The sequence below is a fragment of the Thunnus albacares genome, chromosome 15 (assembly GCF_914725855.1).
Source record: "Thunnus albacares chromosome 15, fThuAlb1.1, whole genome shotgun sequence".
In the NCBI taxonomy this organism is placed as follows: domain Eukaryota; kingdom Metazoa; phylum Chordata; class Actinopteri; order Scombriformes; family Scombridae; genus Thunnus; species Thunnus albacares.
Genome location: NC_058120.1, coordinates 12,763,204 through 12,780,192, shown reverse-complemented (window position 1 = coordinate 12,780,192; position 16,989 = coordinate 12,763,204). Strand labels below are relative to the sequence as shown.

The following is a 16,989-nucleotide window of genomic DNA, read 5'->3' as shown; positions in this document are numbered from 1 at the left end:
AAGTTATTTCGCATTTTTTAACTTAAGAGTAACTGAAATAAAAACTTTGATTTGGACAGCATTTTCTGTAAGAAAATGGTAGTTGTGTATAAGTTTTATATAGTGTAGGCTTTATATTACAAGAAGAATTCCAGGAGTCCTCAGCTAAAGGGCTTATTCCACAAGGTCAACGGTTTTAACAGGGGGCATTTTTTATTATTTATTTTAGCAGTTAACCTTTTTGTGAATTTCCAGAAGTGGTAGTCACCTGGAGCTCCGATGAATATACATGACAGCAGGGAGGGAAACCCGGGAATGAGATTTAATTTGACACGCTGACCCCCATCTCCACGGGCCCAGGAAGCCAGGGTGAGAAAATAAGGTTGACCCACTGACCCCTGGGCCTGAACCCCTCCGTCACCCACCCTCACAATTAAATCAGCCTCAGAGAACAAGAGGCAGTCCGGCCCACCGATAGGGGACAAAGCGGAGGCCTCTCGTTTCCTGTTTCCTCTGAAGCACTCTGAGACGGACAGCTATCGTCCAATCAGGCAGATAGAGCCCAGTGGGGAACATCCCCCTCTCCCAGTGCTGATGGTAAACTGACATGTCAAATATGTAAACATTACCATTAGTTGGCAATATGCTAATGGGACTAATGTGCTAAGGCACAACTTTGCTGCTGCCTAGCTGCCACTCACTAAGAATCCCTGTGTCTGAATTTGCATAAGCCATGCAAGGCTCAATTTTGTTAATGCAGGCAAGTGCAGGTGACCTTTCACCCCCTCCATGGTACCTAATGCAAAGGGGGTGGGGTGGGTGATTGTAAGTGTGTGACCTTGCCTTGACCCTAAGAGGTCACTAAATCTACACAGCATCCCCGATACATTGAGTTATCCATCTCCTCTACCAGTCCACCTCTTCAGTTTACTCTATTTGCTGACAGAAAAATGAGTTAAGCATGTCCTGGCTAAGTTTTTTCCCCCGTTGTTCTTCCAGTGCAATTTCAAGTTAAAGGTTATAGAGCAGGACTGAAATAGATTTATATTGGCAAGGAAGGCTTCAGAGTGCATTTTGTGGCCACAGCCAAAAGGCTGCACTTTAGTCTGCACACGTTACAGCATCAGATTTCATGTACTCCAAAATACAGTTATTAGGCAGACAGTGAAAAAGTCAATATCTTGCCATCATGTTTCCTTTTGGTTGACTGCTGACTCAAAGAGACAAGCCAAGGTCCACTCTGCTCTCTAAACTATGGAGATGCCCCCGACTTGATGTGCTGTGTGTGTGTGTGTGTGCGCGCACTTGTGTGTTAAGTTATTTGAGTGCTTTCTCTCCCTCTTTCTTTCCCTCTCATTCTCTGTCGCTTTCCTTTCTCTCTCTCTATGTCTGTATGTTTGTTTTGTGCGTGCAGCTGTGTGAGGACATGTGCGTTGTGATTTGTGTATTTGTACAATGAAGCTCTTTGCAGCTGCCGTAGTGTGTAGCTAATGAGCACTTCCCTCTGGTTCACTGGCTTAAGGTTAGGACACATAATGGTGAAGAGAACAGAAAATTGGAAAGACTATGAAAAAAGACACATCAGTAGCAGATATACGTAGAAATTGTGCATTTTATCTTCATAATAAACACATCTTTTTCACTGTAAAAGCTTCACTCTTCTACTCTTGCAATTGAACTGTGTAGTCAAATATTCGCAGTATGTAAAGGCTCATCTTCATCTAAATTCAGTAACTCCAGAAAATTTAATATAATATCTAGTTAAAAGCAAATATAATTTGTGTTGTAATTGTCATGAATGACATAATCAGTATATATTGTACTCTATGTCAATAAAATATTTTGCTGTTAATACTTTTCTGTTACTCCACTATTTGATTGGATTTATTTCTGCTCTTTGAAAACTTCTGTAAATCACCTTCCTCTTCTCTTCCTCCCTTTCCCATCAACCCTCCCCTTCCATGTCCATACCTCCTCCAGGCTGCTGAATAGAATGGCCGCTGATGACCGGCACCTACCCTCCAGTTGTGGGTCTTACATCAAGACGGAGCCTTCCAGTCCCTCCTCGGTCATTGACACGGTCAGCCACCACAGCCCCAGTGGCAACTCAGACGCCAGTGGTGGCTATGTCAACACCATGAACAGCCACTCCAACGGCCTGGACTCTCCACCTATGTTCACCCCGAGTGGGCTCGGTGCTGGCACCTGCCGCAAGCGCTATGACGACTGCTCCAGCACCATCATGGAGGACTCGTCCATAAAGTGCGAATACATGTTGAACTCCCTCCCCAAGAGGCTGTGCCTGGTCTGTGGAGATATAGCCTCGGGGTATCACTATGGGGTGGCCTCTTGTGAGGCCTGCAAAGCCTTTTTTAAAAGGACAATACAAGGTATTTTTCTCCTTTCACCCTTCCCCCAACAAACACTTGAACACACTCTATACAAGTTATTTCATCTCATGTTGTCACATCACAAGACACAAAAAAACTCTCCATACAAGGCGCATCTGGCCTCACAACAACGCTGAAACATACTCAGTCCTAGCGATTCACTACGTAAAAAATCACTAGTGTGTGGAACCTCTAGAGACCAGCAACCTCTATAAAAACCTTTGCTTTTGATTTTATAAAGCTTACGGTATCCCATCAATGTACAACTATATAGGAGCAAATTAAAAACAAACACAGTGTTCACTGATGTACTGATTCCTAAATAACTGATTTTACTGGCTTTAAAAAATGAAAACAGTTCAGCCAGAAGAATATTGGGGAATATTATTGAGTACGATGACACCATCTGTCATGGTTGGTGGTGTAAGGTGGACATGACATCATCACTCAGAGGTCAGATTCGGTGGAGTGTAGGGGCTGTTTGCCCAGATGTCTTGGGGGGCTCAGAGAACAAGCTTTATTATTCCTATCCTGTTTTGTGTTTGTGTGTGCGTGTGTGTATGTGTGTCTGGAGACCACGGTGCGATTGGCTATCTGCAAGGCATGATGTATCACAGCTTCTCATTAGAGAGGCAATGAAAGGCCCCCCACTGTGAAACTGTGCGCTTTGCTCCAGATTAATCAAGAAGACGGAGATATTGTTGAGCCTGGAAAAAAAATCTGCACAACAGGCACAGCTGCCCAGGTCTAAGCCCTGTCGGCTTAGTGGTGGAATACATGCAATGGGAAAAACTAGATAAAATAGGTAAAATGAGCCAAAGGGTTTGGGTATGGAGAAATGAAATGATTAGGTACAGAAGAAAAAATAGGAATTTGATATTAAAGATAAGTGAGTCTGACATCTTTTATCCATTGCTTTCAGTAAATGTTCATCAACAAATGATTGCAGGCATTATATGGAGAACAGGCTGTCTGTCTTGATGCTGGGTGTTGATTTTGGACCTTACAGCCCTATCAGCTTTAGACAGTCTATGTACCTTTTGCAGGCAAACAAAAGCATTAGGCCAAATCCTCCTGTTTACCCATGCTGCCATCAGCAATCCTGTCTATTGACAAAAGATGAACATTTTCTCTCAAGTAACATAACTGGGCTTTTGTCCCCTCACTAAAAGAACACTGACGGCAACACAATGGAACAGAAAAGAGGCATCGGGGAAGAAAGAGACGTCTTAAGTGGAGCAATGGCCCAAACAATTAAGAGGAAGGTACATGGAGAAAAAAAATGAAAGCTCCTCTTTTTTCCCCCCTCACTTTGCATTGTCGATTTGAAATCCCTCTCTTTCTCTTCTTGGAGGGCTGCCTGTAATGGAGCTAATCTGCCGTCGTTTGTCCGAGCCACAGGAGTTTTGTCAATAACAATCAGCGTTTGGAAAGTGTAATTAAGGCCGAGGCTTTTCATTAGGAAGAAGGGAGGGGGCCGTCTCCAGGGACGGGCATGCCAATTAGAAACTCAGGCACGCGTCGCCGGGTAATTTCAGGGAAAGAAGGGGAAAAAAACCCAGGACTTCTTTAGATTGGAGAGGGACCCTGCTGCTCTTTCAGAGGAGAGGAGGAGAGGCTTAATGGCATAATAATCAGACAGGGGTCCCAGGCAGAGAAGGCAGGAGAACGCAGGGACTTTTTGGGGGAGGTGAAATCCCTCCGAAATGATAAAAGAAACACATGCAGGATTGCTGGAGGAAAATGGAGGCAGTAAATAGTGGGATGTAGAGCCCTTGAAAGAATGAGAAGGTGCCGTTGATGAGAACTTATTAATTAAAGGAATAACGAGGCAGTCAAGGGTGAAGTGTGAGACGGCCCTCTCTAATGAGAAGAAAACAAAGGAGCTGTCTTTTCCAGTCCTTTATCACATTGTTCTATAGCACTTCGGGCAAACAACATGCTAAGTTAATGTTAACCATGTACATGACAGTTTCTTTATCACCTTGTGCTCACCTTGTGTAACCGTGTATTTCTTTGTGATACTACAGCTAATTCTTCATAGATAATTACTATTTATTTTTTAAGATATTAAAATATAGGCTTTTAGTTTTTTTGAATTTAAAATCATTTTAGTCAACTGAGAGATTTATTCTCTGAGTAATCTTTGTTTTCCTTGCATCCACTTCACTCTCCCCTCTGGCCTGCACTTCTTCAGCTGATGCCCCTACCTTTTCAACAAAAGTGGATGGAAAATCCATCTTCTGTCACCTATTCATCCAGCGAAAAGCCCCTTGAACTCTTACGTGGAGATAGTTACATTAGTCAAGACCAGGCCCAAATTAATGTCAACCTGGATCTCCATCCATCGCAGAAATACCCCTGTTCTCATTGCTCCCTAATCATACCCCTATCCCTGCACCTCACGTGCCCCACCAATCAAAAACATAAATCTCTTATTGAATCGTGTTTTCTTCCCATTTTGAACCCAAGTGTAAAATTGCTTGAAAACCAACTGAACTCAGTGGCCCTCTTTTATATGAAGTAATAGACCTTGACAGTAAGCCTGTAAAAGTCAGTTTAGATTTTGATGAGAAATACCTGCCATTTTACTGTAATTTACTTACAAGACCTGACTTTCCCCTCTGTGCCCTGGCATGGGTCCTGAAAAGCCATAAAATAGATTGAGACAGATACTTATCAAGAGAAGAAGGAGGGAAATCTTTTTCTTCTCCCTTCACTCTGTAATGTTATTGGTAACCATACCATAACCTCTCTAAAGACAGATATACCCGAGCATGGCCCTCGGGTTAAAGGGGTTCCCGCCAGTATGCTTCATTTCTGAAAGTGAAACCCTCCATACTATTCTCTAAAAGCCAGTACCACTGGACCTCATTTATGAATGACAAGGTTGTTGTAAAGCATTTGATAAATGGGTCCCATACAATGCGACATTTGAATCTACTGTAACCAGAAATCCTCATTTAAAGCAGTAACTTTATTTAACTACTGTTCAAGGACTGCATTTTTACAGTAAATTGGAAGACTATAATTTTTTAAATCTATTCATCCATCTGTTTTCAATACCCACGACCTTGTTCAGAGTCATTGCGTCAGTTGCGTCATGTTCATTTCACTTTATTTTACTACAGCAGTCAGTTTAATTATATTCAAGTAGAAATACTTAAGTATGCATAAATATAAAAAGCTAAAAAACAAAACAAAACACAACTCACTACAGCAGTTACATTATAATGTTTATTGTGTTCACAAAAAAGTGCAAAAACTGTTCAATACATAAATCTGAATATCTATAATAACATATTTGTTGAACAATAACATTAAAAACCCAATCTGTTAGTTGTTGTATTGTTTACATTTGTTAAATTTTAATTTAAATTATTTGTTAACCGACTGTAATTTAAATTATAGGATTGTTACCGCTGTGTTCAGTCACATTACTGATGGAAAACATTATCAGATATATTTCAAACTTAGATGTGGCTCTTCTCTGGTGTCGGTATGTATGATAAAATACCAGTAAGCAATTTGGGAGTCATAGCATGTTCCACAAGCTACCCTTTTGTTTACATTTGGATCATGGATTGTTCCCAAAATATTAACATATCTTGGGTATTTTTCTCCTTTTACTGCTGTCTACTGTATGACTTAATAAAAACAATAAACCAAGAGAGGCCACAGCTTATTGTCATTGTAGATCAGCTAAGAGGTATTAGACATGTTATGAATTGGGACTTACTGTATGTATACTGATACTGAAACAGTCCCTCTCCTAAATATAAACCAAATATAGAGATGAAATTAGTTAATCCACCCCTCTCTCTTCATTGAGCTGGGAGAAGCCCCCTTTGACAGAACATCAGACACACAGAGGGCTTGACAGGACAGGTGGACACAGTAGCACAGACATGTGGGAGCGTATGTTTGTTTTTGTTTCTGGAGTGTGTGATATCAAAGGGCTAACTGTCTTAGTAAACCGCCAGGTGTGGTTTGTGCACGTGTCCCTGGCACCCCTGAGAAAGGGAAGGGGGAGGAGGGGGAGGGAGGGGGTAGAGAGAAAAATACCCCCAAAAAAACAAAGTGTCCTCAGGGACACACAGGGTCAACTGTGACGCGTCGGTCTTGCAGGCAAACCCATGGTGTAGCATGCACATGTGGTTTGCTGTGGTTTGGAACGATAATATGAAATGAGTATCAGAAGATACAATGTCAATAAAGTGTGAAGTAAAGAATTTTTATATTTGCAAATAAAAACCATGTCGTTATTTATTAATTTAGTGGTTTACGTCCCAGTAAATAGCTGATTGGTTAGTGTATAATGGGAACACAAACCAAGAAAACCTCCATGAATTGATTCCAGCACTGGGTGGCACTGATTGCCTCCTCCTAGCGTATGGGAAATGGATAGGATTATTATGGTCTGGTTCTGCTATGACAACAGAGAAAACAGACAGAGGAAAGACAATCAGAGCTCATCAGCCGCTTCCCTCACACCTTTATTTACCCCAATCCCAAAGAGATGAGGAGAATTAGCATAATGATTTCTAACCCAGATATAAGGAGGAATTTCTAATTATTTATAACATCTTGGGACCCTCCTCTTGATCTGTCCAATAATGTTAACATAATTGCATAAGTTGTCAAAGGGTGTTGGAGGGCTAGTGGAGGAACGCCAGTGGAATATTACACAGCTTTCTGTTTCTCTGTGCAGAAATATGGAGTGAGGGTCAGAGCTGTGGAGCAGCTACAGCATGTTGGGATGCAATCCTACGTATTTATACGTGGATATTGTCTTTCCGTTAACACACTTGCTGTATAAAGGAAAGATACTGAATTGTATGTGTGTATTTTGTAGTTTCAGGAGATAGCATATTCACATATTATGTTCTTACATGTATTTTAATGGATGAGGGAAAGATTTTGAGGTAATTATGATGATTAAATTAGATTTTTTCATTACTCAACAATCTATTTTTGTACTATACTGACAAAGACATAAATCTCAGGTTAAAAGAAAAGTTTAGAAAAATACCAATGTCAAAAGCTTTAAGGCTGAAAGCCCATTCAACATGAGAATAATTCAAATTCCTAGGCTGAAGCAACCATTATATCGAAACCCTTTATTGAAAACCCCTGAATACAGTAAAATGTAGGGAATCAGACAGAAGCGGAGGAATTGCCTCACATATCCTGCCCTTTCTATCGCTAATGTTAGAGTAGAGCAGAACCAGCTCTTATATTGTGTAGCAATGAAACTCTTTTTCATTGCTCCGTCCTGGAATCAGATGCTGCAGTTGAATAATGCATAAGGCCTCTTGCCTGTACACTATGTAAATAGTCAACAATGGCAACAGTGGTAACAACAGGTTTGGGTCTGCTGGAGTATTATGTAAAGTGGTCAGGGGCAGCGTGTCTGGCTCTCTAGCCTGCTATTGAGGCGGTGGCAGGCCCCTCTGAGCGCAGGGGGACATGGCCTGCGCCCGGGGCCCGGAGGGGACATGCACAGAATTAATGAGGCCAATTTAGTGTTGGACCAGCGTGGCGTCTACTGATGGGTCCTGAAGGACTATCGTAGCTTTACCTCCACCCCCCTTCTCCACCCCTTACCTCTTACCCCAGCGTCTCCCCTTCTTTGGACCCCAGTGCTGGAAGGCACCTTTTAGCTGGAGGACACCTGAGCCACCTGCGCACATCAAATGGATTCCATAGGAATCCGTATGATTAACAAGTGCCCATGCCTACATGGCAAAATATGATTTATTATAGACCATCTAATAGTGCAGAGAGTACGCACTGGTGTTTCTTACAGCAGTAGTAGTACCCAATTTACCATTGGTTCTCTTTTAGTGCAGAGTGAAACCACTTCATATTGTACCCAGGATTTAAATGTTTCCAAACAGTTAAAGTCAGATGGTAATGATTATGGGTTTGTTGGCGCTAACCTGTTCTTCTTATTCTTTTTCTCAGGTAACATAGAATACAGCTGTCCCGCTACAAATGAGTGTGAGATCACAAAACGGAGACGCAAATCATGTCAGGCTTGTCGCTTCATGAAATGCCTCAAAGTGGGGATGCTCAAAGAAGGTAAGAAGAGTAAGAACATTTTTATTTATTCTTGCACCCACAGATACACATACAGTACTGCACCTTTCATACAACAACTTTCATACAACATTCACACAAACAAAGCAACTTCCCTTCATTTGATAGGTCAGCTGCCAGTGGAATATCACAAGATAGTTGTTTCGCTGAATCCCACACGGCTTCAACAATGAGTAACACGGTATTTGCCTTCTACTAGCCCAGAGTAAGAGATGCAGGCTGGCCTAGACAACAGTTGCCAGCCCCCCTGCCACCCCCCCTCCACCTACACAGCAGTAAATAATGTGCAGTTGAGCTGGGGACAGAAATATGCTGAATAGGTTGATCCCGCCGTCTGAGTAATAGAAATGTAACAGTATTCCGCCTGGAAAGGCTCAGGCCGGGTCCCTGAGCACACACTCGGCACAGTCTCAGCTCTCCCTGGCATATTGATCCACTAAATGTTTTCCGAACATCTCAGCTCTCTTCCTGTGGATGGTTTTTTAAAGTCACGCCAGCAGGGAATTCAGTGACAATTAAACATGCTTCCGATGGATTTGTCTGGCTGGGTTTCTCCCCCCTCCCTGCCCACTGAGCCCGCTGAGACCCTGAGTCTTGGCCACTCTTCTGGGGGAGGCACCTATCCGTTCTCCCTTACCCCAATGCATTAGTGGATGCATTCTCACCTGCCTCTCTCTTCCTCTCTCTCTCTCTTTCTCACTTGTTGGTTGCTCCAAAAAGGCCAGACAAATGAATAATGAAAGATATGTGGCTTGGGGTGTAGTGGCGGTGTTATATTTATTCAAGCCTCCTCTGAGAGCAACCGAGGTACTCTGAAACATATTATTGTTTTTTATTCTTTTTGTATTTTATTTTGCTTTCCTCAAACACTGATGAGTGTGTGTCAGGTATCACTTATGTTGTGCAAAGTATGATTGTCCCTCACGGTTATACAGTGGTATGAATACCTGGCCTGATAGAAGGCCTAATAAATGAAGTTTTGTAAAATCTTCCACTTTTAAGTTCTTTGTCAAACTGCAGTATATATGTTCCGACATTATTCCTCCCATTATTCATTGAAGAGTGGGATTTATAGATGCATATATATTCAGCCGCCACCTGAAGCCAGAGTCATAACCCATATGGATCTCCAAAGAGTAACCGAATCCCCTGGACTGCATGCAGCCAGATAAAGCCTCAGTGCCAGAAAGACAGAGTAATCGCATTACTATCTGATGAAAAATTTATGCCAATATATCATCTTGGAGAGTAGGAGACTACAAAAATATGTAGTCGTGGCTATAAATGAATGACCAGTGTCAGGTCAGAGTAAAAAGAGTGTAAAACTCAAATATGCAGACTTCGGCTAAGCCCTAGGTTCTAATGCACACTTCTGTGTATTCAGCACATTACCAGAATAAGAAATGACCCTCCTCTTTCACATAGCGGCTGTCATCGTCCTGCAACTATTGTCACAGACTGAAGTCTTGCGCAGGTGTTGTCGTAGATCCCCCTCAAATAGCTGATATCTATCTCAGTCAAAATCATTAAATACATTTGTCACGATTAACGGAGAGATGTCAAATTCATTTTTGCGTAAGCTTTGCTTTGAGGCCTGGCACTTTAAAGGGTCACCAAGACGAAATGGAAATAGAGACACATGGTCAGTGTTCACTGTAAGCTCTATGAAGCCGTCAGCTCAACGCCATGCTCAGGCCCAGAGTGTGGAGATGGCCTCCGCTCATGTGACTCAGGTTGCCACTTACTTTCATTACTGCAGAAAGGTCACATTGTGTCTCAGTGGAAAATCACCTAATTATAACTTTACAGCTCCAACAAAGTACAGTACTGCCCCCCAACTGTCTGAGGATGAAACAGAAGTTTAAATCTGTCACTGTCTCTGAAATAATAACAGTATCAGAAAACTTCTGAGGATATAAATTTGGATTTCATTTTTATTCATACTCTCAAAAGCAAAGTCCACATAATATCAGTCACACTAAGGCTTCAGTCAGCTAGTTCATATCTCAAGGTGTAGTAATAGGTGTAAGGAAAATGGTCTTCGAAGATCAGCAGTCTGATTACAGGAGACCTACCTAAACCCTGTGTTGAGTTGAGTCGCTGTACTTTCCCTTGACTGTATAAAGGAGGAAGTGATCAATAGAAGAATCAAATGTCAGGGGCAACAGGTTTTTCCTCTGATCAATGGAAACGGATCAGAGCTTAGAGCAAGAGACAAGACAAGATACTATTGAGAGATTACACTGACATCATTCAGTGGCAGTTGATCTCTGCTCTGACTTCCTTTCTCCCTCGCTCACTCACACACAGATGCCTCCACATACACGGATGCACACATACACAAGTGCAGAAAACATATTTTTTTTTATCTACACATCTGCAGCGTTGACCAAAGACAATACCTTTTTGTTCCACTGTCCTTGCGGTGCTGGTGTGTAAAGGTCGAAAGTATCTTGTCTTATTGTAAGAGAACATGGTGACAGCCATGAACATTTGCTGAACAAAGGAGCAGAGAGTGTCTGTGCTGATATACAATACACCTCTCATTGTTTAGCAGACTGGCATGCAAAGAACAACCACATCCCACAATAGCCCCGTCATCGTCACATACACAACATACAGAACATACACACAAACCACACGACACTCACATGTATAGTCCCTGAAATACTAGACATGTAAGACAAATACTGTCTGCCTCCAAGATGTAGTAATGGTTAAGCTTAAAACACGTAGTAAAGAAGCTTTTGCTTTCTCCGCAAAGCTCACTTTTGAGTTTTAACAATACTGTAATTTAGAGCAATCTTAATTGTAGTGTAAGTACCATTTAGTGTTTTCAATTAGCAGTATGAGGAGGGATGTCAGCTCACCAGGGATTTTGTAGCTAACCTGTAAATGGAGTATGTGACGAGGGTGTCAGTATGGCAGCCCCTGGGGTCAAAAGATGGGGAGGGGGCAATGCGTGACAATTTTTCCGCTACCCTCGCTCATCACCACTCGTGATTAAAAATGCTGCAACACACTTACAAGCATGCAAAGCTGGCAACAGGGGCCCTTTGAAATAGTGCTGATGGCAGTTTAGTGGGGCGGCTTCCTTGAAAGGCAAGGTTCACCATGCCTTGCCATGTGGCCTTCTGATTTTCCCAGCTAAAATAGGGTCCGCCTAAGCCCCCCTTGGCATTGCCAACCATCCCAGACATCCTGACACTTTCCCCAGGGAGAGACACCCAGAACAGGTGAGAGACTCAAAATAAGGGCCCCTGCCATGGCCGTCCACACAAAGTGAGTGAAGACAGGCCCTTTTGTAGGAGTGTGTTCGGAAGGGGATTATTATTGTTTTTGGAGAGAAAGAAGAGCCCTAAGTCAGCTGGCCCCAGCCCCCACCCGGAGGCCTGCGCTAATCCGTGCACAAATGCCAGCCGCCTTGGCCAAAAGCCCTATCCCCCAGCACCCTGCTTTGAAGAGATGATACCCGAGCTCACCCGCTGCTAGCCCCGCTGCATGGTGTAGTGGGCCATAAAACAGTGAGATGACTTTGGATGAGGTGGTACTCAACTCTCTTCGCACATTTATAACACACCTACTGTTTACTCTGGAGGGAGCACAACACAGCGGTCAGAGTCAGACCGCAAAGCTTTGAGTGCCACCAACCGACATATGAACCTTACAAAGGCCCCTATAAAGTTCTGTCCATAGCCTGACATCATGAGTGAATGAATCCGTCTAGCTGCTCTTAATCACGCTCTCTTCCTCTCTGCCTGTGTCTGGGCCTGTTGGACAGTAAAATGAGACAGGTTAGTGCCAAGCTTTAATTCCTGTCAGCATCTGTTAATTATGGCCAGGACTGTTCTAATTAAAAGAGGCACCCATCTACCTTCATCACTGGCTTTACACTGGCTGACACAGCCACATGACTCAACCGGCAGAGAGGATCATGGAGAGTAGGAGCACAGCCACCTGGCAGTGGCTGAGCTCATCGGGAGAGCCGGAAGAAACTGTAGAAAGTGATGACATCACATTCAACTAAGAGAGGAATTTTCTATACCTACAGTAGAAATGGCGCCATCTCGGCCAAATTGGAAAGTTGTTAAACACTTCAATCTGAGCAGCGAGTGGAGGATGTTTGAAAACTATTCTCAAGACACCTTCACAGACGAGATCTGCACTAAAAAAATCTATTTTTTGATTTGATACACATAAAGGTGAAACTGTCATTGTGTATATGTGTGTGTGTGTACGTGCATGTAAAGTATAGGTGGTTGCCATCAGATGATTCCCTGGTGCTTGCTGGGAAGGATGAGGCTCTGTTGGGAATTGGGGGTAATTAGGTTAGTGGGTTGTCAGTGTCAGGAAATTGAAAGACAATCCTAATCAGATTTGTGTTTCTAGGGAATCGAATAATTTATATAAGTAGAAGAAATCTCTATTTTACAGTTAAATGATAATACAGTTTACCGGACCCCCCCATTCATTCAGCGTGGTGGAGTGAGGCCACGGCGATGTAAGATAAGTGGTGAAAATCAAGAAGATATTTTGCATAAATCCATCATTGAATTCCTCTTTGTTAAATGAAGGCCACCGGTTCTATCTTACATCATCCGATTTTCCTTCCCCCATTCACCGAGCGACCTCCAATCACCGTGCATGGGACACATCCAAACTCATCCTCTCCAAGAGCACTTGCTGATGGGCAAATTGTATTAGGCTCATTTGCAGTGGCCACACAATGCACAGGTTTGACACTGTCCTCCCTGTTATAAAGTGATGAAATCATCAAGGAAGTGCTCTGGCTGCGGGTGTTGTTCGCTCAGAGGACGCAGGAGGCTGACAAATTAACTCCTCCTCCACCACAAGCATTTCATTGAGCCTTTTCTCATCCACCCTTTAGTATTAAATTTGTTTGGGGGTTACATTATGCATACCAGGTAAATTGAAGGGATTCTCCTTCTTGACAGGATTAAGATATCAGGGATATTTAGGCTGTGTGGTAGCAGCGACACGCAGGTCCAAATATGGGGAAGCAAGATATAAATGTTTGCATACAATTACATTAAATAACCAAATACCTGCCCGGTGGTATCAAATAAATAGAACAGCGTAGATGAAATATTTTAACTATGTTGAAAATTAATAGAATAGAAAAGACATCCAAATGGAAACATTCTTATCAAATAATGAGATAATAAATAACTTATGTTATGATGAGGCCGGCTTGACATTTACAGTATCAGTGTGGAACCTGGCCCCCTAGGTGTGGCTGGGGGTGATAAGGCCTCAGTGCTACTCAAGTGAAAGAGGGGTGAAATAAGGGTCTTTTATGGGAAAGCAATACCTAGTTATCTATCTGCAGTATGACAGCGGATGTTTTGTACAGTGTGTATGGGACTATGTCTTTGCTTGTAGGCTGGTTAAGTTCCTTTTTCCGGATCCCAAAGAGCACACACCTGAGCTCACACATATACTCACACACACGCAAGCAAAGAGGCATGTAGCTGGAGCTAATTAGTATGCAGTCTGCCTCACCCCAAAAGCTAAATAATTAGAGGGCCAGTCTGTGAGATCATTGACCCTGCGTTAAATATTCATATGTTTAGACCTGCTCTGGGCTCAGCTGTGTCACAGTAGACCAGCCAGGCATGGACCACATATGGGAAGGCAGCCGCGGCTCTGACACATCCACACACACACACACACACACACACACACACACACACAGAGACACACTGACGTGCATGCTTACACAGACACACTTTCATGCTACTATGCAGTCCTTTTATTATGCTTACATACAAGCTAGAGACCAGTACAGTTACTCACACTAATGCTTTTGCATATGATCTTTTACAGAATATTTATCTGTATTTTTGTGATAGTGTAATGTTCTATTAATGTGTAATTTTATCTATGATTTTTTTGTATCCTTGCACTTTGTTTGACCTAGTTAGATTTCATGTATTTGGTATCCTTTAAGACCTGGTCTAGAAAAGATACATTCTCTTCATCTCAACATGTCTCTCCTGTTGTTTCTCCCCCCAGGGGTTCGTCTGGACCGCGTGCGAGGGGGCAGACAGAAGTACAAGCGGAGGTTGGACACAGAAAACAACCCGTACCTGGGCTTGACGCTCCCCCCTCCCACCAAAAAGCCTCGTGAGTACTGCTCCATCACTAGCCCATTGTCTCCCTCCTCTGCCAGCAAACAGGTAAAACTAAGGCGAAATTCTAGGCCAAACTCATGTTCCCCTGTCCCTCCCATGTTTGGACAGTTGAGAGTTCATTGGTCAGAAATATAGGCCAGGTAATTGTTCTGGTCAGAGCTGAATTATAATAAGTCTCTGAGCATATGACCGATATTAAACAACGACGAAGTGCTTGAGGACAGTAGTGTCTCACATTTTCACACATACATTTTTCCACTTGCATGCATTCTGTGGGGATAAGAGCTTTCAATGCCTTCATTTCACTCACACAAATTCAGGCTCCATCCATTAGTTTGCATAATGAGAAAGAGAAAGAAACGGTGAAAGTGTGACCACCATTGGACCGTGTTAGAATTTGCACCAATGTACAATGTTTATCAATGCGGGGCATCTTTGCGCCTCGCTGAGCTTTCCTATGATATGACCTTTGACCTCTACTTTGCTTTGACATCCTCCTCCTTCCTCCTCTATCCTCAGTCACAAAGATAGTGTCTCACCTGTTGGTGGCGGAGCCAGAGAAGATCTATGCCATGCCTGACCCTACCATGCCGGAGAGCGACATCAAGGCTCTGACCACGCTGTGCGACCTGGCTGACCGCGAGCTGGTGGTCATCATCGGCTGGGCCAAGCACATCCCAGGTATAAAACAAATTATTTTTGATTCCTTTTCTTCCTCTTCTGCTTTTTAACCTTTCTGCTCTGTCTTATTTTAAAGCACTTTTTTCTTTTTTTTCTCCTTTTATTTATCTTTCTCTGTCTCCTGTCTCACACACACACACTCCGTACAGATAAACATGCACACACATGTAGATAATTAATCAAGACATTGTATAACAAGACATCATATCACACACAGACAGACATGTGCATACACGAACACACACAAAGCGCAAGCACACACACACATTGAATTATTGATGGGCATAATCATGTTTCTTCCTTGCCCCATAGACATTCTGATAGACGAGGTGTTATAAGAGGCTGTTGAATTAAGGATACAGCGCCTCACGTCAGCAGAGATTTTGCTTCCTTCAAGAGTTTTCCTCTGATTTTGACAGAGAACACATTGTTTAGCCGCTCTTTTTTTGCAACCAAGGCAGATTCTCCTTGATCTTGAGCTTGACCCCCATAACTCTATAACATTACAGTGCTGTAGGCATGGAGGGGTAACAAACTAAATGAATGTGTCCCTCAGCGGCACCTCCATAACCTCTTCTTCTCATCAGCATAACTTTGACAGGCACAGAGCTGTCAGCATGTAACGCTGACACACACATACACTCTGTGCCTCCACTCTCACATACACAAACACGCGCTGACGCACACACACACACACACAATCTGTGCCTTCTCTCTCAAATATACAAACACACATATATGTGCATGCTTTGGTGTCATATCAGTTAACTGAGAAGATAAATTTCAATCCCATTTCATAGATTTAGATGGTTCGTTTATTTTCAGTAAAGTAAAGTGGACTCCAGCTGACCTCAGGCAGGTGCATTTTGTACTGAAAAGGTATTAGAGTACTTCTCAGAAGGAGAGGTATTAATCAGGTACAGATCTGATAGTAAGGAGATTAGAGGTGGATATGCTCCCAGGCCCTGGCCTCAGCCCCTGTCCCTTACGCGTCTAAACTGTTCACTGTTGGATCACTCCTCACGGGCCCTGCATGGTCAGCAGACTGAGAGTTTAACCAAGGAGCTTACTCAGGACTGGATCATGAGTGACCCGATAACACACTCTCATCATTGTGACCCAAAAATTGCACTGGCACCGCAGACATGCACAAAACTGCAACATTCCCGTGCTGGTTGCTGGCTACAGAGTGTGCAGGTGTGGAGGCATCACTCACTTATGACACATGCATACGGATACATTACAGTGTCTGTCATTTATATTTTATTGAGAAAAAAATACAGAATATCTCACAGGTCATCTGAGGCCACCAAGTAACCTGAAGTAGGTGTAGTTAACACTTATGTTGTGTCTACTGTTTATGACTAGAATTTGAAAATTTTCTCAGTAAATCACACACACTTTACACACCATTTAATATACAATAAGCTTTAAAGGTTTTGTCTTGTATCCTCAAGTGCATCATCATTGTGTGATTAGTGTGTGGTTACGTGGTTAATGTACACTCTAACCAGGATTTTGTGTGTCATAGTGTTGAAGCCTTATGTTAATCAGATTATACTAACACGTATTGTACAGTGGATAGATTCATAATGTTAATGGGATTTGCCCCACAGATTGCGGCAGAGAACTTGTCATTCCAAATGCGTCGATAATGATCATTTAACCTTAATCCTACTGAC

At 42.7% G+C, this 16,989-nt stretch overlaps 1 protein-coding gene across 7 annotated transcripts in view; it reads left to right on the top strand.

Annotated features, from left to right (window-relative positions):
* Window positions 1–16,989, top strand: part of esrrb (estrogen-related receptor beta) — a 47,797-nt gene that overhangs the window by 15,887 nt on the left and 14,921 nt on the right. For 6 of the 7 annotated variants that reach the window (XM_044375799.1, XM_044375798.1, XM_044375802.1 and 3 more), the window contains 4 exons: window positions 1,960–2,369; window positions 8,337–8,462; window positions 14,508–14,618; window positions 15,146–15,307. In XM_044375799.1, the coding sequence (XP_044231734.1) occupies window positions 1,973–2,369; window positions 8,337–8,462; window positions 14,508–14,618; window positions 15,146–15,307 (796 nt within the window). In that variant the 5' untranslated portion in view covers window positions 1,960–1,972. The remainder of the gene's footprint in view (window positions 1–1,959; window positions 2,370–8,336; window positions 8,463–14,507; window positions 14,619–15,145; window positions 15,308–16,989) is intronic. The other variant, XM_044375796.1, reaches the window with a different exon arrangement.